Below are 27148 nucleotides of genomic sequence, written 5' to 3' on the forward strand. Positions count from 1 at the left end.
GGAGGCCTACCCCTGTCCAACGTGACAGTGGAGGGACGGCGTTGAGCTCAGCCGTAGTTGACCTTTCGATGAAGCCATATTCTTCTCCAGAACACCTCCTTCGCCACAGAAACGTTCGACGCTGCCGCCGATGTACCCACCACAAACAGACGCCAGCGCTGCTCCTTGGGGCAGAAATGGGAAGTATAACGGAGTAGCATGTCATGTTGCGGGGGATGCCTTGATATGCTTCCCAGAATAGGCCCAGGTAGGAAATTGAATAACATCGAAATGTGTTTACAACTCAACTCAGCATGCTCTTAGCATATCATTGAGGCCCCGTCAGCTTGGCTTGGACAGTTGGACAGCAGCTCACGTAAGAGACTGTGTATTATTTCAGAGCATGCAATATATCATGGTTACGGCAGCCATTAGGTAGTTAATGAGTTAGACAACAACTGGAGTGTCATGTCACTGCCCCAGATTTACTACACCTGATTCTACGGATCAACTGAATCTATCTATCGCCCGTAAACCTGTTCGCTAGATTCGCAACGTTGAAAAAAGAAAGGAAAAAACATTCTGTTTCCGTGCGTCTTAGTCCACTGCAGCGCCTGTCCATCCTGGTACCTTAACAATTTAAAAACAAGTGTGGAGTTGTTCCATCATTCGCTACATTTAACTGGAAGGAAAATCCAAACTCGTCTCTTGTCGAACCCTTAGTGGTGCGGATGTAGGGGGTTTTGCACTACTTCCATGATTCCATCGACAGAGTAGAGATACGCTTATCCTAACCGAAGATCCATAATCAAAGTTAATCCTATGGCTGCGAGGTCAATATTTTAATGTATTCGCTTTGATCATTTGGTGTTCTAAGTACTCTCCAGATCCCAATATGCTAGTAAGCTGTGTTCGGGTCGGATTCGATGTTGCCGCTGGCCACCACAAGCCTAGGCTAGCTGAACCTTCCGTAGCCTTCATCAAACAACCCCTGATGTCAGTAATTCAGTGATATATGAAGCCAGTAAGCTGATTGGGAACACGATTACTCACTTTAGAGCTCTGATGGAGTCCCCTACAGGCCTGGGTCACCTGTCAACAGCTCAAACGGAGCCTGACTCGCACTGGGAACAAAGTCACTTACGCTGCTACTTGCTATCTTATCTGAGTCACTACGACTAATTTAGCTATTCCTAATCACTCACCAGTTCTAGCATACTCTACTCATATTCACTGTGTTTGTCCCAAGCAAACCAACGAGGCCAGTTCTCTTGTGCTGCCCAACAATCAACTAGGCCAAATCAAAAGGTCAAATTTGATTGCTTGATGTCTCTAACGACTCACAGAGGTTATCTGACTAGGTAGTCATTTGACCGACTGGCCTATTTGAGGGATATTCTTTGAGTATAAGGAAGGAGTGGAGTTGACTGGTTGTTATGTTGTTTAAGCAAACGTTTTGCTAGAAGTGAAGCGCTGGAGTGTTCTTTCTCCGCCTATAAAAACCCTATTGTTCTCCAGATTCTTGCCAACTTGGAAACCACGACACCATATTCCTTCTACTACTTAGCAACCACACCTCGAGACCTTCCACTTCTGAGAGCCCCTGGAGCGGCTAGAGAGCCTATTGTTTTCCATCCAGCCTTCCACCTCCCATCTACAGCCAAGATGTGCGTGTGGAAGCACGTGCTCTGGGCATGCGGCTGCTATCGGTCGATGTACCTCGTTGGCAGGCGTTGCAACTTGTCCCCGCGATGCCAAACATCGCCGGTCCGCCAGCGGTTCTTCATTACCTCTGTCCTGCCCACGGTGGGCCCCCAGTATGAGAAACTAGTTGTCATGTTGGCTTGACAACGTTCTGGTCAACAGTATCGGATGGAGTGTTGTTGTTGTTGAACTGCAGAGTAGCTCTGCCGTGTGACTTGGCGCCATCCTTTGCCTCCGCTGGGAGGCGAGGGTAGGTCAGCCAGACAGGGACGGTAGAGGTAGACATTGGGCTTGGATGGATTAGGGTGGTGGATCGCTTGTTGGAAAGGAGAATTGCTATGGCGATGGCAACAGCGATGGCAACGGCGACGGCGACGGGCTTTGGCAGCCCTGCCAAAGTGTCGTCACACCTGGCAAATATAAGCCGGCGCGTGTCACGACATTAACACTGGGAAAACAAGGTTACTGAGATTCAACTGGTAGTGGATATCTGCTGGAACTGTGAGTAATACTGAGTTGCTGCTGGGCTACCCTCCACGACTTATTACAATTAAGTCAATCTGAAAGAAAGGCACCTCGTGCGATCCGACCTGTACAAGTGACTGAAAGGTGACATGATCCAACCACACTTGCTGCTCAGGTACTAGTGCTAAAGCCCCTGGGGGGGGGGGGGCGCCCTGGGGGGGCCACTCTTGTTCCGTAGACAAATGCGGAGGATAAATAGGAGGTATCCAGTCGATCTCGGTCGGCTGCTGCAAGACGTCCTCGAGGCTGGCAAGCTCGGCTTCCAACACGCCCTGGTCCGTTGTCCGGTATGAAGTGGCAAAGTTATGGAGATAGGCGCGGTCTAAGTTGTCGACTACCAGGAACGACCGGCGCATCAGGTTGCCATAAGCAAAGCCGAGACTATGGAACTTGGCCACGACGGCCTTGCATTTGCCAAGGTCAGAGATAGTGGCAATACGTGCCTGGAGCCTCTCCACCATGAAACCAATGATGCGGTCGTGATTCTCGGTGATGTGGGCTAGAAACTTGGGCCCAATGTCGTGGCCATGAATGATGCCGTAAATATTGCTCTCCAAGCCCAGGCCGACAGACAAGGGAGGGTGCCACAGCCAGAAACAGACAGCCGTGCGGCAGTCCCCGAGCTGGCTGGGCGTGGGCACGGCGATGGCTGCCAGTTGGCCGTAGAACTGCAACTCGTCATCCCTACTGGTTCCGGGGAGGCACGTTGGCAGGTCGAGGAAGTCGATTTTGGAAGGGTGCCACGGCTTGCAGACATCTAGAAGGCGGGTGTTTTCGGTTGAGAGCAAGACGAAGCGCCCATCGTCGGCAAGGCCTAGCCGCCCAACGGTCCAGTCTCCGAGGCCGACGGTCTTGAAGGCCAGGTGATGACCATAGATGTCGGGAAAGTTTGCCCCGGGGGTGGCGAAGAAGCAACGAGGTATTTGATGGCAGAGGACTCGGTTAGGATACGGTAAGAAAGGGGATCATAAGGATGACACATGTGAGCGTCTTCAATCTGGAAGGATTCAGACATGGTAGTGGAAGTTTGAAGGGGACCTGTATAATTTGAGTAATTACTGGAGGAGATGGGGCATGGTAAAAGCTTGAGGAAGGCCGCCGACTTATAGACGAGCAACAAGCTTCTCCAAATGTTGAAAGTGCTGCGTGGGCACCCATGGGTAACGTCGGAAGATGTATCATCATCTTTCCACGTCTGCAGAAGTTAGAAGCTGCATGCCATCTCTCGCTCTGGCAACTGCAGCTACCCTTCCCCTCCACCTGCGCAGATCCGCTTGTTCATGTCAGTAACTACTCTGTTGGAACCTTTGATACCAACTAATTTTGTATGGAGATTGAGGTACCTTGAAACATTCGCTGCCGAGCCAAACATTAAGAAGGGCTCTGCTCAGTCAGTGTTCGTTGGCTGTGTTTCCAGCCTGTGCTACAGGTACTCACGGAATCTGACAGAACCTACGAGGTAGATAAAAGGATACCTACTGTAGGTACATAGGATGCCGGCCTCACCAGCCCAACTGCGACATCTTTGCCCGTTGGCTTGATATACTATAAAGTCTGGCCTGCCGAACAAGCCGTGGATAACCAACCTATTGAAATCATGTTTTAAACCCTTGTTTGTGTCATACTATAATGTTGTCCCAAACAGTGTATCGATACTGCAGCTCCTCCACGGCATTGCTTCGACCACTTTTGTCAAGCAAAACTATCTCTAAATAAGTATGTTCTGCAAAATTTGATTACATCTACTGCGTAGAACAAACAATGGTGGAGTTGCAGGCTGCAGAGATCTAGCTAACATATACTCAGTATTTTCTCTCGTCCTTGGCATCTGCAGCCCTTTCCAGACGCATCTCCACTAGCGGCTCGGATGTCACAGCTGGGTGTGCATAAAACGCTCCGACTGGCGAGCCTATGGTGTATTCTAAATTTTGGCCGCGCCACAGGGTCCCCTCTTATTTGAGATGCGAGCCTAGGTACCTAGCTTATTAAGATCCCTGATCGTTTTCGCCATCGCAAAAAAATCGGGACGGGGCTAGGCGTGAATCGGTATTCTATGTCGCCGACACCCGCCGGCATGCATTACTTACGATGGTAACCACGGCGCCCGAGAGACACGATCTGTGCATGCATCCACGTCTCCCATGGAAACCCGGAACCTTGGTTCAGGCCGAGGCCACGCAATTGGATTCCTGGCCCCGTGGCTTTGCTTTGCAGCGTCTCGCTCGCGTGCGTTGCCCAAAAAGGTGCTGACGTATTGACGAATCTTGGCGCCTGGTCCGCAGTACGTACAAATTACTCGAAGGTCGAGAAGAGTCTTCGATTTGGGACCTAACGAGGGAAACGCGCCGCCCTTGGCTCTTGCGACATGGTATGCTAACCCTGCAGTAACGGCGAAAGTGTTGTCCCTCGGAATGATTAAGGTTTGATGACTGGGTTTTGGCGGCATTGACGTAGTCTAATCGACGGAGATTAGATGGACATGGGACAGTGCTTACCTATGGTAGTGATTATGGAAGCAGAAATAGGGTGTGAAGGCTGACACAACATGAAGATAGCGGCGTTATGGTGGGTGAAAAGAGGCTTACGAATCAACATGATACATCAAGCACCATCATTGAAACGAGATACCCCCCCTCACGTGGCGCCGCGCCCTACGATGACTCCCGTTGGTAGGGACTACTAATCAGCAAATCACGCAAGAGGAAATCTGTAATACCGGTCCCGACCTTAAGGCCGGGGCTGTTCTATCTTTGATCATTGTTCATAGGGAATAAAAGGGATAACGTTAACGCCGGCTTCCGGGAGAACCGAGCCCAGCCAACCTAACCTTCAGCCACGGGGGACAAAATGTAGGTACTGTAGCAATTCGTTCGCAGGGACGTGTATCGCTGTCGCTAGGTAACGTATTGTCCAGGATTAGTCGTTATTCTATGCAATCAAATGGAGATGCCATGTAATTGGGATTACAGGTTGTACGTATGCGTTTGCTGCGCCATGAGCAATGAACGCGAAAGCGGTTGCGAGGTGCGAGCTATGCGAGGGATGCGAAAGCGACGAGAGGCCGAGGTACCTAACAGGCAATCCACCCGCTCCCGTCTGGTGTCGGAGACATAGCAACACGCGGGGCCGAGACTAATACTCAGTACGATTACGGAAGCAGCCAAGTACCTTTGCGTCTGGAACAGCCGAGGAGCAGGGGTGCAGGTACTTCTTGGCTCCGTGCCGCGGACTCAGTTCGGATTTTTCGCTTTTGTCAGCTGCTGCGGGCCACGACACACAACCTTGCACGGATGACCAGCCATGAAGCCGATAATCTCCACGAGACTTGGAAAAAGACGGTCAGCCAGCCAAGCATCAGCTTAGTTAAAAGCAACTCGTCTCCCCATCCTCCCCAGACGTTCCGGCCCTACTGAGCATATCATCAACTCGACCTCAACAGCTGCCAATTATTCAACTCTATGATCTGAAGATCTCCCTTCATCTTATCACATTTGAACCTTGTTAAGGAGCCCATAAATCCAACAAGGTACTCTGTTACACGCACCCCTTGGGTCCTGACTGCCTGGCTAGACGAACATTTGTCCATTTTTTCAGGCACACCCCCCCGGTTTTAGTCCGTGCACAGGCATCCGTGATCGGCAAGTTTCTGCCTTGAGTCACTCGAGCAATTGCACCATATATCATCAAAAAGTCCTAAAATCTTGCCTTGGCGCCTCGACATAATGGCAACATTACCGCCGACAACCTCTTCTCCTTCTCCTCTCTCTTCCTCAAATACTTCTCCTTCAAGGACACAATTTTCCGGAATTCCGTCCTCACCCTTGAAGAGAAAGACCATGTCGATCACACAAACATACTTCCTCGCCCACAAGGCTCGGGCAAAGCTCTCTCATGAGGCTGCCCGGCCTGATCACGACCTGCGCCTACTGGTCGGCCACGCCAACCTCCTCGACTCTCTGATGCTGGATCTTGCCGATGCCGAGCGGGAACAGGAATCCTGGTTCAACCAATCCGTCAGCGGAGCCACGAAGAGCCAGGACAGGCATATTCGGTGGGCCGACACCGTCGAGGAGCCCGAGGAAGACTGGCAGGCTGAGGACGCCGACTCTGATCTATCATCGGATTCGGACAGCGATTTCGACGACGAGGACGTCGAGATGGCCGATGTTGTCTCCCTGAGGCGGGTACCTTCGAACAACAAGCCGATTCCAACCCTAAGGCATTCGGACTACGACGACGAAGTGGAGGAGGATGACGATGAGGAGGAGGACTTTGCCCATCTTACCCTGACCCGATCTCCATCACACTCGGCATCACCCCCTGAGCTCGACCATGATTCGGACTCATCAGAAGACGAGTCCATGCCACCTTCACCGCCAACCGCCCTGCTACCCACGTTCACACAGAAGCAGAAGAAGTCAGACGATACGACAAGCTACTACGAGCCGAGGCAAGAAGCACAAGGCTCCTTCTACGCAGAAGGGTTCTACTTGCCGCCGCGAAATCCCGCGAGGCTCGTCTCGGCAATATCAGTCTATTAAGCGACTGTGACTCTCTACTCTCTCTGGCTTACTTGGGCATGGGCGGCGTTTCGATTATACCACTTAGCATTCGGGACAAAAAATACGGATTTAGATAATTGGCGGCATGGCTTCACGGTCACTCAATCAACACCACTCAGATATGGAATGGAATGGGAAATTTTTGGCATGGATTTGGGGATACGGAATACGTTCGAGCATTTGGCTCTCGCTCCCTGGTACCTATTCGGAATATGTACCCGAGGTTGAGTGAGAAGGACGACTTCATTGGGACATCACATCCTCACAGGAGGAGCTTCCAGGCTTTGCAAGTCTGGACTGATAGGCACAATGAATTGAGAACTACAAATCCCCAACCCAAAAATGACCCCGAATATGCTTGAATCAACAGTGAAGTAAACAAATTTTTGGTGTTATTGACTCTGATCTCATTCTTCGGTATAGAAGCTGTCATCGCTGCTTGGTCATAGCACGGAAGACAGAACCGAGATCGGTAGAGGATGATTCACACGCCCGGCACTCTGGGCCCAACCACGCCGGGTGTGTGGCTAAAACTAGCACAGGTTGGGAAAGGTCGCGGCCTAAACCTGGACCCGGGTTTCCGACAGGGCGCGGCTAGCTGCAGATCCTCGCTCTCCCAATTGAAGCGCCATATGACTCATCAGCAAGCTTACAGATCCCTGGGCCCGGGCCAATTCTGGTGAATTCTCGTTGGTTCCAATGCGAGTTGGGCTGAGTACCCCTTGTCCCTCGTTTTCCTCAACTTTTTCTGCGCAGCGCGCTGTCAAAGTGCCACACACGCATCTCGGACACACCGCCTAATCCTTAATCGTAACGTCGCATTCTTACTTCTTGGAACCTGGAGATAGCCCAGCATCCTGCCTGGCCCAGGCCCGCCACGAAACACACGTCAAGTGGATTGCATCGGCTTGCGTGGCTGGCTGCCAGGGGCCTCGAGGCCAGGCTGCGCCCTCATGGTAAATGGTCTTACGAGTTACGACAGCCTTTTAATTTCAATCGTGGGCAGGGTGAGGAAGTGTCAGGCCCATACACGAGGGAAGTCGCGGAAATACGAACGCGCAGAATAACTAACCTAGTGGCTGTGTCTGATCCTGAATTGGTTGTTCCGCAAACGAAAACCTTTCCCATGGGCCAGAGCCGTGGTGCCAAGATTCCATTCCTTGGCCCGCTCGTTTGCTCGGTCGACTGACCCCTTGCAGACAGAGGAGGCGGCACGGGGTGCTTCCAATTTGCACCAAAAAACTGCAATTGAAACGGATGAAGCGGCGTACCTGACCTAATTCTTGGATCCTTGAACCACACGTCTCCGGGGCCCGTGGAGTCTTTCAGGAGGATTCTTTCTTTGTCCTGTCTCCGCAGGTCTCGAGAGACCTTTTGGAGACCCTTTTGTCCCATTATACCTCCCATGTAACATGTGCTCTACTGGTCCCGAAGAAGGAACCGAGACTAGATTTGTTGGTTCGACATGTTCGACATTCAATGGTTGGGTGTTTGGAAGCTGGATTTACCGCTAGTTCCCGGCATTGACCCCGGGACGGTGGTGCGAGAGCCGGGGCTGAACAGAGTCCCGAACTATTTGACAAGACTGTTCTAGCCCACGCGCACAGCTATCAGCTTTATGACTCGACCACTGCTGAGCATGGGAAGCGAGCCGAGCTTTGAAGCCACCAACAAATAGAGAGCTCGCTTGGGCTGCGATAAGAGTGCCTACGTATCTTGTTTCGTGTTCAACACAAGCTCCAGGCCTTGATTGCTCACCGAATGACAAAATCCCCTACATTGTAGCACTGCAGCAGCCTAATATATGATAGGGTCAAATTGCGGTGAGGCGTATGACTCTCGAGCTGAGCGCCCCAACGTAGGTCAATTGACGGATGTCGCCTATTTGATTAACTGCGCGGCGATGACTTGGCTGGCATGCAGGCTTGCTGCCACATCTTAATTCATCATGCCAGGTGGGTGGGAGCCTGGAAGCCTGGGCTGGTCGGTGCGCGTTTGAGAATCCTTAGATGATGATGAGTCAAGTGATGTAGGTGGCTTCCAATGGCGATTGGGGGTGGGGTAAATGGCCTCATCCATTGTGAGCGTGGATCAAGAATCATAATGATTGGAGACGGGATGGTCCAGCCTCCGAGCTCTTTCTGCTTAATGAATTTATTGAGATCCTTCCCACGTGTCATCGCACAGAAACCAACGGGTTCTTCAATCCGAGCATCTCGCTGTTTAAGTTTGGGCCGAGTGCCACCCGCTGGCCAATGCTTGAAGCCGAACACCGACGTCGGCCGAGTACCTAAGTACCTAGACCACCTAGACCCAGTGCCAAGATCCTTGCCTGCCATGCCTGCCGGATGGAGAGCTTTTCCGACGATCTACGGATACGTCACTTCCATTCCACGTGTATCACGCCGGTCTTTCATTGTTGCGCTATCTATTGCAGTAACCAACACCGGCTATAGAGGTTCAATGGAGGTGTAAGAACTAAAACCTAGAACTTGGAACTCGTTACCATTGCCCTTTCCGGTCCCCACAGTTATGCGGCCTCCAGCAAGTTTCCGTCCCGTCGGTACGACATTCACCCCGACGGGCAGTTTCGTCTGCCGAAGCTGCCGACTCGGGCGACGGCCATTCTCCAGTGCGACGACCGCGCCGCCCGGCCCGGCCATTGCTGCGAGCCCGCCGCCCCCGCCCTCGTCCGGAATTGCCCGCCTCTCCTCCCGCCGCCTGATCTCCGTCTCCGGCCCGGACGCCGCCAAGTACCTCCAGGGCGTCATCACCGCCAGCATCACCGACCCGGCGGGCGAGGCGCGGCGGAGCGGCTTCTACGCGGCGTTCTTGAGCGCGCCGGGCCGCGTCCTGCACGACGTCTTCGTCTACCCCGACACGCTTGGGGTCGCTTCTTCTGGCGGCTCGGGCGACGCGAAGCTCGGCGAGAGCTTCCTGATCGAGGTCGACGCCGACGAGGCCGAGAGGCTGCAGAAGCACATCCGGCGGTACAAGCTCCGGGCCAAGTTCGCGGTGCGCCTGCTGGACCCGGGGGAGTGGTCTGTTTGGCAGGCCTGGGACGACGGCGACCCCTCCACCGGCGGCCTAGCGTCGATGGCGGACGCAACGTCGCCCGCCGGACAACAGCAGCAGCAACAGCACGGAATCATCCTCCGCGACCCCCGCCTGCCGGCCCTCGGATACCGCCTCCTCGCGGCGCGCGACGGCCCGCCGCCCCAGGTGGACCTGGCGCAGGCGCCCGAGTCGGCGTACCAGATCCGGCGGTACCTGCACGGCGTGCCCGAGGGCCAGGACGAGGTCCTCCGCGAGCAGGCGCTCCCGCTCGAGGCCAACATGGACGCGGCCGGGGCCATCGACTTCCGCAAGGGCTGCTACGTCGGGCAGGAGCTGACGATCCGGACCAAGCACCGCGGCGTCGTCCGCAAGCGGGTCCTGCCGTGCGTGCTGTACGCGCCCGAGCAGGCCATGCCGGCCGAGCTGGCGTACCACCCGGGAATCGAGCTGGCGTCGGAGCCCCGGCCGGCCGGGGCCGAGAACCTGCCGAGCGGGCTGAGCATCGGGAGGGTCGGGAAGAAGGGGAGGAGCGCGGGCAAGTGGCTCAAGGGCGTGGGGAACGTCGGGCTGGCGCTGTGCCGGCTCGAGATCATGACGGATGTGGTCCTGCCGGGGGAGACGGCCTCGGCGACATATAACCCCGAGGACGAGTTCGTCATCCAGGAACGACTTGACGCCGACCAGGTTGGACAGGCCTTCAAGATCAAGGCATTTGTACCGTTGTGGCTGAGGCAAGGGTTGAACCAAACTCCTCATCCGTGAGGCTTGCTGTAGATTTTGTAACTCACTGTGCTATAATAAAACGAAATTAGAAGTACATAAATCTAAAGACCGAGGCGAAGGAAACTGCACAACTGGGATTTGACCGATTGAGTTGGTATCGTAGTTTAATTCTATTCATGCTATGGTATCATTGATATGAGAAAAATGTAAACATGGCAAGGCAGCGACCGGTCTATGCTGCCTGTTCGCCGGCTGCCTCAGCCCGCTTTCGCCTTTCTTCCTCCCTCTTGGCCTGGGCAGCTTTCAGCCTCGCCATGGTGGATGCGAACTGAGGTAAGGTGCTGGAGCCGAGTTTCGTGGTTGCAGGGGAGGATGGCGCGGAAGCGGCGAAGGGCCTGAACGAGAAGGATCGGGACTCTGGGGTCTTCTCTCGGTCAGCTTTTGGCTCTGACGCATCATGAGGGGGTTTAGTGGGTGTATATCCCGCGCCGGCTGGTGGCGACCGCCGTGATGAGAGAGACGAGATATCGCTCTTCCTTCCCCTCTTGTCTGACTTGCGCGCCGCCTTTCTCTCCTGCTTTTCTTTCAGCCGCCTCTCTAGGTCCGCTATCCGATCGTCGTATTCATCCCCATTTGCTGGTTTCGATGCCATCGGCGAGCCCTCTCGGCTAGGCCTACGGTCTTTGCCACCCAAGGGCGGAGTCGGGGTCGACACTTGTTCGGTGCCAACAGTGGGAGCCGCAGCACTGGCATTGGCACCGGCACCAGCACTGGCAACAGGACTGGCAACATCCCGTCGTTCTTTCTCCCGTTGTTTACTCCTCTCCTCAGCCTCTCTCATCAGCCTCGCCCGCTCCTCCATCCGCCTCCTCCCAGCCTCGGCGACTCTATTCCTCTCCGCCTGAGACAAGCCCCCATCGGTCTCCCACGTCTTCGGCCTCTTGGCCTCCCTCTCGGCGCGCTCCAGTTCCTCGACAAACCGCCTCCTGTCGGTGGACATCTCCTCGACGCGGCGCTTCTTCTGCAGGGCGGCGCGCAGGCCCCCGTCGTAGGCCTCGCGGGCGGCCGGGTCGCACAGCACGTCGCGCGCCCGCTCGAAGGACTCGTACTTGGCCGGGTCGTAGCTGTCGCCCGCCTTGTCCGGGTGGTACTTGAGGCCCGCCCGCCGCCACGCCCGGTGGATGTCGTCCTTGGGCGTCGTGGCGTCGACGCCGAGCAGCGCGAAGAGGTCATCGCCCCGCGACGCGCTGTCGCGGGCGTACTGCACCAGTTCGGCGCTGTCCAGAGCCATGCTTGCGGGACTTTCTTGGGGACTCGCTGGATTGGGGGTCGGATATGTTTTGGGGGGAGAGCCTCACGCTGCAACCCGCGCTCAAGTTTTGTGGTCTTTTTTTTTGTATGTTTGGCAGGCACTGATGGAAGATGATGGAGATTTTGTGATAGGGTGGAAGTGTGGCGCAGCAATCGGACATGGCAAGCCACGTTTGAAGCTCTTGCGACTGCCAGGCCATAACAGACATTTTGACTTGTGAGGTTAGAATTACACACAAGCCTTTTGCACTCCTCATCAGTACTCTTTACGGACGAGCCAAATAAGGGTTTGTGCTTGGTAGTGGAAGATCAACGCGGAGGTTAGAGCCCGGGCATGCTCGCAAAGGCAGTGCTGCAGATTCCTTTTGGAGCAATCACTCAATCCAGTGCTGTCAAATGGTGCCCGGCAATCTGCTCCTTGTGTGATTTTTCACCTCAGGTGAGCTCTAATCTAATATACCTAGCTATGCGATGAAGGGGCTTATTGCACACGAAGCTTCTGCTTCACCCTTTTTCTCTTGCCGCCAACCTCCCTGTGCTCCTCTACCTCGAGTAGGGCTTCCCGTTTCTTCTCTCCGACAAGCTTCAGAGCATCTCGGAGTACCCGTGTCTCCAGGTTGACACCCTCCTCCTTCCAGGCCTCCAGCGGCCGGCCCACCCGCTCCTCGATCGCCAGCACCAACTGGACATCGCGCTGTCCCACAAACGTGACCGCGTCTCCCTTGCGCCCTGCACGGGCGGTGCGGCCCACGCGATGGATGTAGTCATCCGGGTCCCGGGGAATATCGTAATTAACAACTAGGCTCACTTCGGGGATATCCAGACCTCGCGCAGCAACGTCGGTGGCGACTAATATCCGCGCCGCAGAGGCCCGGAACCGGCCGAGGTTGTCGATACGATCGCACTGGGGTAGTTTCGAGTGCAGCGACGTCACGCGATGGTCGAGCAGACGGAGGAGATGGTGTAGGTAATCCGCGGTTGAGGTGCGGTTGCAGAAGATGATAACGGACTTGTCGACGTTGGCCTCGGTAAGGAGGAAGACGTGGAGATAATGCTCTCGATGCGTGACTGGTACCTGCATGTGCATCTGGCTGAGGGTTGCGGGTATGGCCAACATCTGTGTATCTACCTCGCAGACGAAGAGGGGCTCGCGGCCTGGCTTGGCGGGCATGTTCTTCAGAGCCCTCACTTCAGGGGTAATAGTCGCGGTAAACAGTAGGGTCTGTCGCTGTGTTGCTGGGGGAAGCACCCCCAGGCATTCCTCCACGTCCGGAAGCATGCTGCCCGTGCTGGACGCAGCCAGAAGCCGATCTGCTTCGTCAAGTACGACAAAGCGGACTCTCCGCAGGCCACAAATTGTGTCCTCGCCCGAGGTTCGAATATGATCTGCTAGCCGGCCAGGGGTTGCAATAACAACGTGAGGCCGTTGTGCCAGGGCAGTGGCTTGCGCGCGCATATCGGAACCGCCAGTCACCAATACGGCTTTCAAGGATTGGGGCGACGAAACAGCCTTGAACTGCTCGTAGATTTGCAACGCGAGCTCGCTGTCATGGTGTGTCAGAACAAGTGTGGCGTGCTGCCTGGAGGGAGGGATATAGTAGCTTACCGGGTTGGAGTCAAGACGACGGCGAAGATAGCAGACGGGTCTTCTGCCCACTTCTGCAGAATGGGAACGGCGAAGGCGACTGTTTTTCCGGAGCCGGTCCTGCTACCACCGATGCAGTCCCGGCCCTTGAGGATTTCCGGGATACACCCCTTTTGGATACCGGTAGGGCGCTTGATGGCCATATTGGCCAGGGACTGCACCAGCCATGGCCTTACGCCAAGCGACTCAAAGGTGGTATCTGGGAGTGTTGGTGCTAGGACCGTAGTCGGTGGGTGCTTCAAGTGATCAACGGGAGGTCCTTCCAGCTTCTGGGAAGGGTTACGTGTAATGCGTGAAGGGGCACTGAAGGAGGAGACGATCCTAGACGGGGCGAAAGGGACGCCAGAGTCATCACCATCATCGGAATCCTCAGCTGGCGGCAACGAGGTTCTACGCTTCTTTCGCGGCCCAGTGCTGTCGAGGGAATCCGAATCGGAACCAGAGTCGGACCCGGTGCTGCGGTACCCATCATCTTCTGATGACGCCTCGGCGTCTAGGTGTTTGAGATTTGGGTCTGAGGACCGCATTGTCGATATTACAGGCTGGTAGCTAGCCAGTCTTTGTTCACATGCGCACCAATTGTCGCTGACCACTAATTCCTCTGAGCATGCTGGAAGTTTGGGAATTGTTCTGCTGGAGCACATGAAATTTTCCAAATAAAAAAAATACGTAGAGACCCACCACGCAAGGAAATTATGGGCCCTGGCGGGCAGGGCCGCATGGGTCTCGGCCAACCAGACCCTGGTGCAGATGATTTGAAACAGATGCCGCCAGTGGAAGCCATTCAGAAGCCAGAAGTCCAGCACCCCATTTTTGACGCGCGCTTGGAAAATTGGGCTCAAGACGGAGAGCAAGGATGATGGCCTTTGCTCCTCTCTCTGATGAGAGTTTCATGGAGCCACAACCTGCAAGGGGGCGGACAGCTCTTCTACGTTGTAATGCGATGTGATGTGAGTTACTAATTACCTGGTCACTTCAGGCGATCCCAGCAGTGTCCAACGAGATGAAGGCTTCTTGCGCCCTCGGATTATGCCACGACACCTGTCAGCCATGCTGCCGTAATGCTTTCACATTACTGGGGGTCAGTGGTACTTACTTTGTGATTGCTCTGCCACGTCGAGGAAGATGGCCTGGACTCCTGGTGGCTGCAGCGGTACCTGGGTCGCTGTGGATTCGGGCCATATCACCAAACCAGGAAAGCTGTCCAATGTGCATCAAGCCCCTGGCTCGGTGCAGTGACGGGATCACACGCCCCCTCCCCGGCTTGATCGATCAATCATCTTAAACCACCAAGCCCAGAAACACTCAATGAAGGAAGAGGCCGTTTATTTTATATTTTATAATTTATTCCCTTCCTCTACCCTTCCCTCTTGTCTTCAAATCGCTCGCTCCCTCGAGTCTCGGCTGTCGCTGTTTGAGCTGCCAGCCTTGTGGATGTGCATCGATCGATTCGCGTCGATTCGCTTGTTGCTCCAATCGAGCCCGCCCCCCGCCTTTCCGCCTTCATAGTAGCGGCCCATCCAGTGAGCCCATCGAGCCCGCCAAGATCAGCCCGTGCCTTCCCATCAGCAGGATTCAGCGGAGGAGGGAGCAGGCTGACGTGATTGAGACACACGTATATCCCTCGCCGTGAAAGCAGCTTGACGCCATATTCATTTATTGGAAGCATTCCAAAACATCCTCGCCGACGCCCATACATCAGGCCACAGGGCGGCCCATTTCTCCATCACAGCCTGCCGAGCTCTTTTTTGAGGGGTTGCCGTTGCGCAAGTTTTAGCACCGGTCTTCGCTCTTGTTATCTAGCCGCATCGGTCCTATTATTCGGCGCTGCCCTGCAGCAGACTAACTGCAACTACCTACACAATGCACGATCACGAGAACTCGAGCAGTGAAGCCACTGGCGCCCCTGTATGAAATCTCCCCTTTGTTCAGCGGCTCTCTCTCATGCCCTGCCGTCAATAATCGCCGCCCTCCTCATCCTCCTCCTCCTCCACCTTCTCGTTTGACTTGCGTGTTTGTTGTTGTGCAGAGACAGCCCTCCATTCCTCTTAACATGAACATGTAAACTGACCTCGACTTGCCACACCCCACTATGCAGGCCACAACCACCTCCTCCGACGCTGCCCCGTCCGGCTACACACCCCTCGCAGGCCCCATCTCCTCCGCACCATCGCCGGTACCTCTCCTTCGACCGGCCATCCCCGGCGCTCGGCCAGGCGGCCGGGCGCCGCGGCTGGGGCTCGCCATCCCGCCGTCCCCCAATGTCAAGCCCGTCGGCAACCCGGCCGGCCAGCCGTCGCGCCCGCCGCTGCCGATCCTGCACCTGGCCACGCCCATGGGCAGCACCGTCGCGCCGCACGAGCAGCCGGCCGGCCGGCCGTCGACGCAGGGCCATAGCGCTAGCGGCGGGAGCGAGAGCAGCGCAGCCCATAGCCGTAGCGGGAGCTTCGGGCCCCTCGACGGCCGCGCCAGCAACCCCACCAGTGCCGGTTCCCAGTACAGCGCGCTGTCGTTCGCGAGCCAGTACGGCATCGGCTCCACAAGACCCCAAGGCACGCCAGATCCGGTGTCGGCTGTCGGGTCCTTGTACTCGAACGCCAGCGAGGGAGGTGGCGGGGTGGGGATGGAAAGGGAGGGCAGCCTGCACGGCCTGGAGGCATTCGACAAGCTGACACTTGAGAAGGCAAGGACGCAGGATGTGGAGGAGCTGGACGACGAGGGCTGGCGAATCTCGAGCATGGAGGGAAGGATCACTGAGCTGGGGAGCTTGGGAGAGGGCGCCGGCGGCGCTGTGACAAGATGCAAGCTCAAGGGCGGAAACACAGTTTTCGCGCTGAAGGTAACAAAAAAAAAACACCAAGACCACCACTGGACGCTACTGAATGTCGACTAACACGCCCGGTACCAGGTTATCACAACCAATCCGGACCCGGACGTCAAGAAACAGATCGTCAGGGAACTCGGCTTCAACAAGGAGTGCGCATCAGAACACATTTGCAGGTACTACGGCGCCTTCGTTGATCCCGCGACCGCCACCATATCCATCGCCATGGAGTTCTGCGAGGGCGGCTCGCTCGACAGCATCTACAAGGAAGTAAAGCGGCTCGGCGGCCGGACGGGGGAGAAGGTACTGGGAAAGATAGCCGAGGGCGTGCTCCGCGGCCTGACGTACCTGCACAGCAAGAAGATCATCCACCGCGACATCAAGCCGTCCAACATCCTCCTCTGCCGCAACGGCGAGGTCAAGCTGTGCGACTTTGGCGTGTCAGGCGACTTCGGCACCAAGGGTGAGGCCAACACCTTCATCGGCACGTCGTACTACATGGCCCCCGAGCGCATCACCGGCCAGTCGTACACCATCACCTCCGACGTCTGGTCCACCGGCGTCACCCTCCTCGAGGTCGCCCAGCACAGGTTCCCCTTCCCCGCAGACGGCACCGAGATGCAGCCCCGCGCCGGCCTGATCGACCTTCTCACCTACATCGTCAGGCAGCCCATTCCAAAGTTGAAGGACGAGCCCGAGGCGAATATCTTGTGGAGCGATAACTTCAAGTACTTCATCGAGTGCTGGTGAGTTCCATAAACCCCCCCCCCCCGGCACCTCTCTCCCAAAAGCTAACCTCCCCCCAAGTCTCGAGAAGGAGCCCAACCGCCGGGCAAGTCCGTGGCGGATGCTCGAGCACCCGTGGATGATGGACATGAAGTCGAAGCGCGTGAACATGGGCCGATACCTGTCCCAAGTATGGGGCTGGGAAGAGCAGGAGGTGCAGCAGGAACCCAGCGCATGAGGCTCCCCTCGTCTCTTTCGCCCCTGACCTAAGTCCTGGGCAGCGAGGCCATCCTACCTATCTATGCGTTGCATCGCGTAGAAACAACGGTTCCGTAACGGGAGGCGCCTCGTCTTGGAGCTTTGCGAGCTACCGCCTTCCAAGCTTTCCCATCCCCGCCCTTTTTTCCCCCGGGGGTAGGGTATATATTATCGACGCACACGCAGACATATCCAATCCCTGCTCTGGGTATAAGAAGAAGCTTGGAGAATATCATGAATAGAAACGACCGGCTTGCGAGGGGAATCAAGGCATGTCCATTCTAGCGGGGGCCATGTCATGCCTAGGAGTGATTCAAGGTTTCAGGGAACAGAGATACACACACACACACACACACACACATATGTGAAAGACATTTGATCTACAGACATAGGTCGCCCGACGGATCCAGAGGCCTTCCTTGTCAACTTATCTCAGGGCGCCCGGGAAGGAAGAAAAAGGTCTTGTTTCCTGATGATACGCATCAACTTATATCCATTTTCTTCTTCTCTTCTGCTTTTCTTGTTTTGCTCCTTATTTTTCAGACGAGGCAGGGCCTGTGGGACTGAAGGGGTGTTAACCAGCTCACCTATCCATCTATTTCGGTGTATGTGGATGGGATCATGAATGCAGCGCCTACGTTTATATATTATCGTTTCATGTTTTCCTTTTTGTTGGGAGGGGGGAATGGTGACCCGAACCATCAATCCATCAACCAGTTTGCCCGGGATTCAAAGAAGGCCAGAGAGACCTGGGTACCTCTAGGTACTGCGCATAGCAAGCATGACCAGACCATAGCAAGAAACACTACACACACACTGCAAATGCTTCTAGAAAACTGTTTATAGTCTTTAGAAGTATCGGTGCGAGCCTCTTTTATAGAGGACTGGCGAATTGGACATTTCTGAAGTCGATTATAACACGGCAAATCTCTCCCTCGAGATATCTGAAGCTGGGGGATATTTCTGGCAAGGTTGGCGCCATCCAGCTAAGCCATCCACCACGTATCCCCTCCTTCTATGTTCATAGCTTCCAAGTCTAGTCATGAACGCGGGCCAAGCACCCAATGTAAAGCTCTCGTGGCTCGGGTATCAACGCCCACATGTCGCCCATGGGGGGATGCAACAGCTTTGGGCTGTCCAAACATACATAGGGTTGGAACCAACTGCAGTTGACCTGAGGAGATGTCCAACATCTGAGAGCCGACCCCTACCTCTTCAGCTTCGGAAGAGCAATCTAAACATGGGCTGTCAGTTAACATGCTGCAGGTCGAAGAGGGGGGGTTTGCTCCTGCCTTCTAACCGAGATGATGCGCCCCGGTGCGGGCACGTTGTCGGTTTTCACCAAGAATTGCGAACAACCGTCAGCTGTCACATGATGGTGTCCCGATGCGATGAGACCGTGCAGGGTCCCGCGGTATTCAACCGTCGAGGACCAATGTGGTGTCTTCAAGCTTCTCGGCTGGTTGGCAGGGATCTCGTCAAGCGAGAAGTAGCCTGGCCCAACACGAGAAACCAGAGTCACCCCTCCTCAGCCGTGCTGAGAGTCATGGCAGGCGCTTGAGGCAGTCCCGGAGCTGCGTCCTGCGGCAATCCTCTTCTCTTGGATCAGTGCCGCCTCAGTGCCGTCATCGCGTGCCACCTCCTTGAACCATGGGTGCTGTAACGCTTCCTTCGCGGTTATCCGAGCTGCAGGATCGTAGACGAATATTTTCTCTAGAAGATCCAAGAAGTTCTTCATGAAGGGACTGACGTTGTGCGGGATGATGTCCTATGATACAGTTTAGTCGAGTTTCGAAAGCCGGGTAGATGGGTCAGTCGACATACAACAAGCCTCTTCATGTTCTTGACAAACCTCCTTGAGGCTCGGGTCGTCTCCGTGGTTGGATAGTCGAGCTTCTGTCTCTTGAAGTACCTGAGTCGGCAACAGTTAGTATAGAATCCCTCCTGGGAGAGAGCGAGGGCCACCTACTTTGCAGCACTGTTTGGCCCATTCTTGGCAGACATCTTGTTCACCTTTTGTATTAGGTGAGGAGTGATTCTAGCGTCGCACACAGCTTCCATCATGGCCAGATGCTCGAGGTTATCGTGCGTCTGGAAAAGGGCATCGCCGGTGAAGAATTCGACTAGAATGCAGCCGATACTCCAGATGTCACAAGGGAAGGACCACCCCAAGCCGAGGATGATTTCCGGGGCCCTATAATGACGCGTTGAGACGACTGAGGAGTGATACTCATCCTGAAATGTTGCAGACCCAAAGTCTATCAACCTGATCTCGGGACTGAGCAGAACCTTCCTCTGTGATGCCTGTCGCTGTGCTGATACTTGCGATGACGGGATCCTCCGATTGTATGTAAACGTCTGGTAGCCGGCGTCACACAGCAATATGTTTTCCGGCTTGAGGTCGGTATGGATAAGGTTCAGGTCATGCAAGACTGCGAGAGAAAACAAAAATTAGAACCGGCTTATGACGCCCGAGATGATAAGACGGCTCGTAACTCACAGGCGACACTGGTTAAGAGCTGCCGAGCAAAGCTCTGAATGTGGCTATTCGGGAAAGGGACGAAGCTGTTGGCCTTGAGGAAGTCGAAGAGGCTGAGATCAAGGAGATCCGTAACGATGCAGATATGGTCCCGGAAATCGAAGCAATCCCGAAGATGGATGCAGCGGTATTGATTCTCGGGGTCATTTTGCCTCAGGGTCTGCAGGGCCCGGAGCTCAATCTTGGCCGCGTCGCGGTATTTCTGCACGGAGCGAATAACCTTAACAGCAACCAATTGGTTGCTCTCCCGGTCAACGGCTTGGACGACTTTTCCAAAAGTCCCCTGGCCCAGTAATTTCATGATCCGGTCTAGAAGAAGGATGAGTAACCCGATGCTGGGCGGGAGTGGGGAGGCAAGATGACCTACATTTATTTGCCAGGTCTGTGTCTGGAATGACAATGTAATGACCATCGTCGTCGTCCAACTTGACTTTCTTGTCCTTGTGTACGTCCTATATAGAAGTTAGGGGGAAGGGCCAAATATTGTAGATATGGATGCCACTTACGTCGCGTACGACCCGGACGGCCACGTCGGAGGCCTTGGTCGCCCTGCGCCCGAGGCCACGGTATTCACCATATACTGATCTGGAACCGTCGGCCCTCAGTTTGCGAGGCTCGACGCCATTCGTTATATTCTGCCTGGTCCTCTTTCTCTTCAGACCTGTGCGTGAATTGGCATCGTTCGTCGAGATGTGGGCGAGAGACGCGGTCGGGTGGGGGTCCCGGTCGGCGGGCCGGTAGGACTCGGTGGGTGAGCCTTTACTTGATGATCCATTGACAACTTGGCGGCTGCTGTAGGTTGATTGGCTCGCGGTGTCGTCAAGTTTCCGCTTCTTGCTGGAGGATACGGCGGTGAGGCCGTTTGGGATGCTGCTGTAATCGCTTAAGGCGTGGTCTCGGGCGGGCTCGGGAGAATCTTCGATCACAATGACCTCCTGCTCCCGGGGCTGCCCATTCTTGTAGAAAGAATCCCAATCAGGGACCCTTGGCCGCCTCCGCGAGGACCGGAGTTGCATTCCTTCCGCAGCTTGACCGAGATTGCTATCGGAGAGGGTTTTTGTCGAAACCGGAGAGTCGGCGTGGTGATTTGAGAGGGCGTGGCCGCCCTGAAGTCGTCCCCCATTCATTTGGTACGATTGATGGAGGAGAAGGGGATCGAGGCCCCGAGGGCCTCCAGCCAGAGTCGACATGCTCTCGCTCTAGCATAGAAAGTTCGAATGTGGTCTCGTCTGCTGAGGTTCGTCAGTTGAGAGGGGTACCTGTAGCCCTCGGGCGATCGCAGCCGCTATCATCAAAAAGCCAGGACGTCGCCCGTAATCACCGGGTAGGTAGGTGCGTCGGTACTTAGGTACCTACCTACCTACCTACCTAAAGTAACTCCCATCGGGTCCCGTCGTCAGTGATCCAGAGGCGGACTAATAATCCCCGATCCCGCAATCAACAAAATTGGATTGAATGAATACCTGTCCCGCCCTCCCGCTTGTGAGTGGTCGCTCCACAATTGAGAATCAAAATACTGTCTCATGAGATGATTGAGATCGGATGCCCTAAAAAATTTAAAAATGTCGAAGCTCCGAATCGGCTGCTAGAGGCGGGTACATCCACAAAGGGATTCACTTACGGCCTCCAGTCAAGAAACAATCAATGCATTGCCATAGCCTAACGAAAGGGGTATCTGCCCATGGGATACACGACCCTTACCTCATCCATCCAGCTTAACGCCAGTGATCATGATCATGATCATGATGCCTTCTGACCAATGCAGTGCAGTAAAAAAGCGACCGGAAACCACAACGCCAAAATACCACATTCTACCGAGTCAACATGTTCTCAACGCCGAGAGGCTTCATGAGCCATCGAGGCAGATATGACGGTATGTCGGTCCGGAAAGGGAAAATGAAGCTCTTGCTTTATACTTGTACATGAAAACATGAAAACTCTCCGGTGCTTCAGGTCACAGAACAACCCAGGCGAGAACCTCAAGAACTCAATCCGGTCTGATCTCGGCCGAAGCTCTCCTCTGGCAAGATCGATAAACCTCTGAGCAGGACTGTGCTAAACATATGCTGTAAAGCTCTCTAGGCAGTGGGTCTTCTTGAGAACCACATTCGCAAACAGCGGGCATGACGTGGCGGAAAGTCAGCCGACGACGAGGACAGAAATAATGTCCTAATACAATACCGCAGGAGGGGACGAAAAGACGGCCGATGGCGCAGATGAAGTGGTGTCTCAACGACCGTGACCTCCGTTTTGAGCTCCAGGAGTGTTACCACGAGAGGAGCGGTTGTTATCTTGGATCGTCCCCATGAGCTCACGAAGTACGATCGTGGCATAGCTGCTGGAACGAAGCTGGAACTTCAGAACGACGGCAATTTTGTTGCCATTGCCATAGTCGGTATTATCAAAACGGTTTCCGGGAGCAAAGACGGAGATAGGGTTGTCCGAAATCTGCTGGAAGTCCGGGATCGGGAGGTTGCATCGAATTTGTTCACCTGACGATGAGGAGGCGGAGTTATTTCCTATAGCGGCTTGAGATCCCTGGAAGCCGGCAGTCGTTGGGTTGCTCAGTCCAGAAGAGCGCCCAACGAAACCAGTAGGCTTGATCTCCAGCAGAGTGGGAGCTGGGTTTCCATCAGTACCAGACGCACCGATGAGACCGGCACCGGCCAACTCAACAGGCCCACTGGCTCTGGGCTCTTGATGCCGAAGGAAAGCGTCTTGTTCGACGCTGTCCTTCAAGAGTGACAGGAGAAACTCGTTGCCGGCTTTGTCAGATGCACTTGTAATTGAGGAGACATGGGCCGGGTTGCCCACGGGCTCTCCGGTAGGAGGAACAATAGAATATGGCGCTCCAAACGTCGTAGTTGCAGGGGGCTGGGCTCCTGGGCTTGCGTTTCCGCCCTCAGCCTCGATGGAGACCATGGCCCCGCCCGCCGCCACGTTCGCCTGGTCGGAGGCTTCAATGATGGCTCGGTGGCGCGCAACCTTAATGCGCTTACCTCCGCCATCATAACCAGTCTCGATCCATGTCTCCTTGATACGTCCGCAGTCAACAGTCGGCGGTGCTTCTGCGCGGCGGCGACGGAATTCATCGTCAAGAACTTTATCGTGTTGAGCGGCGTTCTGGGAGAATCCTTTCCAGGAGGAAACGACATCTGCGTCTGCTCCAAGTTGACGCTTGCGTTCGTTCCGGGCCTTTGCCCTCTTCTGCATGATGAGGTCGATATCCGTGGGATGCATCTGGTCATTGTCGTCCGAGTAGGCGCGAATGATATACTCGGGCTTCTGAAGGAATCGGCCAACGAGAGGCCGATAGCTACCACTGAGACTGAACTCTTTCTGGCGTCGGCGCATGTTGTAGGGGTCCAGGGTCCCGTTCTCCTCACGCTCCATGAACGTCTTGTAGTACTCACCAATGTCGTTGTTCGGGTAGATGACGTCGAATCCCGGAGTTGGGAGCACAATGTCGAAGATGGTATACTTGCCCTCTGCGATGTCTTGGGCCGTCAATGGACGGACCTGGGCATAGAAGTTCTCCCAGTCGGCAGAAGGATCTCGGAACTCGCCATCGTCCATGTTCATATCCTGTGGCGTCTGAGTATCAAGGAGGATGAGATCCCCTTCGATGACCCGTGTTCCGTACATGGACCATCGTCGAGTGGCCACAAAGTTCCAGACATAGGACTGGTAGGCGTGAATATACATCTGGCGCATACCTCTGGTGACGCTTAGGAGAGCGCCCATGTAGTCACGGCGTTGGCCGTCTCTACCCAAATGGCGGATTATGCTGGTCTCGGCACCAAATCGCTTCGGCATATAGCCCAGCGCGATATCTGCATCACCGGTGGCCTTCCACGAGGCAATGGCTCGGGCACGGTTGTGATCATCGCGATTCATAGCTTCGGCGTTGTTGTTGAGCCCCTGCGAGTAGTCGAAGGAGAGCATCTCGCTCATGGCTTGAGGGTCGACGTGCAGGATGTCCTCGATGACACCTTCAAAGTCTCCCTTCAAAATCTTCATGCCCAGCTCGTGAGTGCCGATACTATGGGTGCCAAACCGCTGCAGGCCAAAGTAGTTGATGAAGCCATGTTTATACAGATGCAAGAGGCCCATCTCCACAGATTCTCGGAGCATCTTGATGCGCACTTCGAGGGAGCAGTTTGCTCCTCGATAATGTTGGCAGTTCTTCAAGGTGATGACGAACTCGTTTCCAGCATGCTGACCGAGTTGGATGGGGTATTTCGAATGGCGGAAATCTCCAACCTTGACGCCGGTCATGCGGGAATTCAGCCAGATCAGGTTCTGGGCGCGCTGGCGATGGATACTGATACGCTGGACCGTTCCAGCTCGCCGGTCTTTGGTGCCAGAAAATCCAAAGTTCTGGACTTTGATCTTCAGCATCCGGGCAATCAGGTTGAGAGCATCCATAGTATCCTTGTTCTCCTTGTAAAGGATGCAATGGAGATAGTCTCCGCCAAGTTGGGCAAACGACTTCTGGCCATCACGGGAGGATCGGTTGCCTTCACGCCGTGGGCCAACCCCATGGGTTCCACGGTAGGAGGATGAGGTCAATGCATGGGTAGGGACCGCGGTAATGACCCCGAGCTTGTCGGTTGTGGTATCAAGGCGCGATGAGAAGATGCGGCGAATCTCCTGTAGAAAAGGTCAGCAATTGGCGCTTCCTTGATCAAATGAGGGTATCCCGTACCTGGTGGATAGCTCCGCGTTTCTGTCGGTCTGTAATCTGGGGAAATTTGACAGGTGTGGTACCACTCGGCTTCCGGGCCTGGATCGACTCGTCCAGTTCAATGAGCTGGTCCGCCACAGCAGTGCCAATCATATCTTGAAGGATCTTGCGATCACTGTCAGAAACAGGGTGTGCCACCACCGTCTTCTGATCATTCTGCTCAGGCGTGGGCTTGGCATTCTCGTCCTGAACAGGCTTGACTTTCTCCTCGGGCTTGCGGACCTGGGCAGTGGCACACGTTAGAACAAAATCGTGAATAAATCGCATGAGAGCTATTGTTCTTACCTGAGCTTCTGGGGCCTCGTAATCATCCAAGTGGACAACTGTGCCATCTTTGCGAATTTCATACACAAGGAAGTCGGTAAATCTGGCTTCAGGTTAATCTCAGGCATTCACAAGACACGTCCTACCTCTGTGATGACAGGACAATGGAACTTACCTCTTGCGGATATCGGCAGTCCAAGAGAAATCTATCGGAGAGCTTCGTTCTGTAATCCCAAGCCGCTTCTCGAGATTCGCCCGGACCGAAGGCACATGGGTGCCTTGGTGGTGGTGAGAGGCCATCTTGAATAACTTGGCTGTTGATGCTCAGACAACAGTGGTCATTGGGAAATGCAGGACACGATGAGCAGATAGCTTTGGGGTGCGAGGTGAGGTGCAAGGTGAGGGATGAATTGAATGCCGAGAATAGGAAAATAATGCTCTTTGCACAGAGGCTGTATGAAATACAGATCTCGCACTACCCGTGCAAAGAATATCTTCCAACTTATCAAGTGTCGCAGACAAGTGCGGGAAGATAGGTTGGTGGTGTTGTGGATTGGTTTCCGCCAGAAGATGCAAGATAAAGTCGTTTTGGCTGGCAGAATTGCGGGGTTCTTTCACCGCCTGCAGGGATTATGTTCGAGTAGGTACCCATCATGCCGTCGTAAATTTTTGAACTCCAGCCACATCCAATCCAAAATATCGAATTTTGAGAAACTGCGTCTGCAGGCCACGAGCCACACAGCAAACCGCACCCATTGTTCACGGTGAAAGGCAAGACTGGAGGCTGCAGCCAAAAAAATACTTGCTATGGCCTGTAGTTTATAGTAGCACTAACTTGGATTGACCAGCTTAGACCATGGTCTCTTAATTCCCCTTCCCCTTCCCCTTTATCTCCTGGGCTTTAGGCTGCGAATCTCACCAGCTGGCCAGCCATACATCATCATGGGCTACCTATGTCAGGGATGAGTCGCTTGACGTGCTCACCTTCATATCGAGGCGCCGAGGGACTGCGGAAGCCTTGTAGGCACCCTTGCCAAGTTGCACCAGCCGGACTTCCCTATGCCGGTTCTCTCTTCCCTAATCCTGAGTGAGCTGAACCACCTCTGAACTCTCCCATCGAATCCAAGGGTGACCGCTTTCCCTTCCCTGCTCCGGCTTTCCTCGACCCTTGACCTTGCCTTCCACTATTGGCATCTACAGGTTCAGGTGCCGTGGTTTCGACCATTCCCCGTCCCTAGTCCGCGCAGTTTCGATGGTCCGGATTTTTTGATTCCTGAGCCCGAATAGTCACTAGTCCCTACCTACTTTGACAACTGACGTACCCTTGAGACAAACGGTCCTGGACGCGAATGCCAACCATAATAATCACATGGCTCCCAAAGCAAGAGGAACGAGGTAAGACAATTGGGAATCATTACTAAGTTCCAACGGCATTACAGACGAGCTTCAAAACCTAGTCCGGGGCCGCCAGGCTTCGTGACAACTACCTTGACTTCCGAGCACAATTTTTCCTCCTCCATTGCCTTCATAAAAGCCTGGCATTGTGGGGTGGCAATGTGTGCCCGTTGGACTTCCTCATTGGCGTATCTAAGGCCCTGGTTAGTATATAGAAGACTCGGAGAACTGTGGTTGACCGACATCTCTCTGATAACTACCAGTTCGACGCCGTTATTCTTCTCGGGCAGGCCGCGGCGCAGCTCGTAACGGAGGACCTGGGGCTCGTTTGCCTTGACATATACTTCCATCTTACGGAACTCGTCCACAACCTAGACACGATGAGCCACTCTCTTCAAGGTGAGACATACAATGCCGTAGGGGGAAGCTCAACCCACCCTCTCTATCTTCCCCGGATTTGCGATCAGAATGGCGGTTACATCCACGATAGGAGACATTTTGAACAAGATGGGTCAGACAACTGATCTCGTATTCAAGGATGAAGATAGCGATTATTAGGAATTGTGTCCTCCTTGACCCAATTACAGTGAGCTGCCCGTCCTTATACTCCTTACCCATCGATTTGGCGGAGTAGTGCAATCCGGAAAAGGTTTCCCACGGCAATCGGATAGTCTCCCTGTAGCTAGCCTACCTAGCTTCCCGCGCGCAAAATATCATGCGAGTTCACGAAAAGGATGTCAGTTCTTGATCACCATAGCATACGACAATACAAGATGTCTAGGGAGGTCGGGGGCAAGCAACGCGTTGAAGTTGGCTTCACTAACAACGCCCTTGAAGCCGGCGACGAGGGTCTAGCGGAGCCGAAGGTCAGGGTAAAAAACCACGAGAT

General features: G+C 54.6%; 9 protein-coding genes across 9 annotated transcripts; 3 read left to right on the top strand and 6 right to left on the bottom strand.

Moving 5' to 3' along the window:
- Positions 1–1813: 1813 nt before the first annotated feature.
- QBC33DRAFT_560661 (uncharacterized protein) lies at positions 1814–3223 on the bottom strand (the record flags this gene model as incomplete). The annotated part of the gene is made up of 3 exons (XM_060430079.1): positions 1814–2093; positions 2374–3145; positions 3187–3223. 3 exons carry the CDS (start codon positions 3221–3223, stop codon positions 1814–1816), a joined length of 1089 nt encoding a protein of 362 aa, XP_060281954.1.
- Positions 3224–6044: 2821 nt separating this feature from the next.
- Positions 6045–6749, top strand: QBC33DRAFT_560662 (uncharacterized protein; the record flags this gene model as incomplete). The annotated part of the gene is made up of 1 exon (XM_060430080.1): positions 6045–6749. One exon carries the CDS (start codon positions 6045–6047, stop codon positions 6747–6749), a length of 705 nt encoding a protein of 234 aa, XP_060281955.1.
- A 2066-nt stretch (positions 6750–8815) lies between these two features.
- On the top strand, positions 8816–10678 carry QBC33DRAFT_543811 (Aminomethyltransferase folate-binding domain-containing protein). Its single transcript, XM_060428396.1, has one exon. The coding sequence runs from the start codon at positions 9303–9305 to the stop codon at positions 10587–10589; it is 1287 nt and encodes a 428-aa protein (XP_060281956.1). The 5' UTR covers positions 8816–9302; the 3' UTR covers positions 10590–10678.
- Positions 10679–10700: 22 nt separating this feature from the next.
- Positions 10701–12007, bottom strand: QBC33DRAFT_543813 (uncharacterized protein). Its single transcript, XM_060428397.1, has one exon. The coding sequence runs from the start codon at positions 11839–11841 to the stop codon at positions 10783–10785; it is 1059 nt and encodes a 352-aa protein (XP_060281957.1). The 5' UTR covers positions 11842–12007; the 3' UTR covers positions 10701–10782.
- Positions 12008–12145: 138 nt separating this feature from the next.
- Positions 12146–14140, bottom strand: QBC33DRAFT_543816 (P-loop containing nucleoside triphosphate hydrolase protein). The gene is made up of 2 exons (XM_060428398.1): positions 13468–14140; positions 12146–13405 (listed from the first exon to the last, which is right to left on the bottom strand). Exons 1-2 carry the CDS (start codon positions 14031–14033, stop codon positions 12343–12345), a joined length of 1629 nt encoding a protein of 542 aa, XP_060281958.1. The 5' UTR covers positions 14034–14140; the 3' UTR covers positions 12146–12342.
- A 1262-nt stretch (positions 14141–15402) lies between these two features.
- On the top strand, positions 15403–17325 carry QBC33DRAFT_134095 (kinase-like domain-containing protein). Its single transcript, XM_060422071.1, has 3 exons — positions 15403–16345; positions 16415–17076; positions 17138–17325. Exons 1-3 carry the CDS (start codon positions 15599–15601, stop codon positions 17292–17294), a joined length of 1566 nt encoding a protein of 521 aa, XP_060281959.1. The 5' UTR covers positions 15403–15598; the 3' UTR covers positions 17295–17325.
- A 1517-nt stretch (positions 17326–18842) lies between these two features.
- On the bottom strand, positions 18843–21043 carry QBC33DRAFT_454678 (kinase-like protein; the record flags this gene model as incomplete). Its single annotated transcript, XM_060424741.1, has 6 exons — positions 18843–19082; positions 19139–19226; positions 19284–19746; positions 19815–20162; positions 20221–20305; positions 20360–21043. 6 exons carry the CDS (start codon positions 21041–21043, stop codon positions 18843–18845), a joined length of 1908 nt encoding a protein of 635 aa, XP_060281960.1.
- A 1039-nt stretch (positions 21044–22082) lies between these two features.
- Positions 22083–25164, bottom strand: QBC33DRAFT_454532 (pseudouridine synthase; the record flags this gene model as incomplete). Its single annotated transcript, XM_060424732.1, has 6 exons — positions 22083–22451; positions 22530–22632; positions 22711–24506; positions 24562–24813; positions 24886–24967; positions 25040–25164. The coding sequence occupies 6 exons, from the start codon at positions 25162–25164 to the stop codon at positions 22083–22085; spliced, it is 2727 nt and encodes a 908-aa protein (XP_060281961.1).
- Positions 25165–26193: 1029 nt separating this feature from the next.
- QBC33DRAFT_134181 (uncharacterized protein) lies at positions 26194–27030 on the bottom strand. The gene is made up of 3 exons (XM_060422072.1): positions 26697–27030; positions 26503–26630; positions 26194–26451 (listed from the first exon to the last, which is right to left on the bottom strand). The coding sequence occupies exons 1-3, from the start codon at positions 26754–26756 to the stop codon at positions 26298–26300; spliced, it is 342 nt and encodes a 113-aa protein (XP_060281962.1). The 5' UTR covers positions 26757–27030; the 3' UTR covers positions 26194–26297.
- Positions 27031–27148: the final 118 nt, after the last annotated feature.

Source organism: Phialemonium atrogriseum (assembly GCF_030411735.1).
Source record: "Phialemonium atrogriseum strain 8032-3 unplaced genomic scaffold QBC33scaffold_18, whole genome shotgun sequence".
Classification (NCBI taxonomy): domain Eukaryota; kingdom Fungi; phylum Ascomycota; class Sordariomycetes; order Cephalothecales; family Cephalothecaceae; genus Phialemonium; species Phialemonium atrogriseum.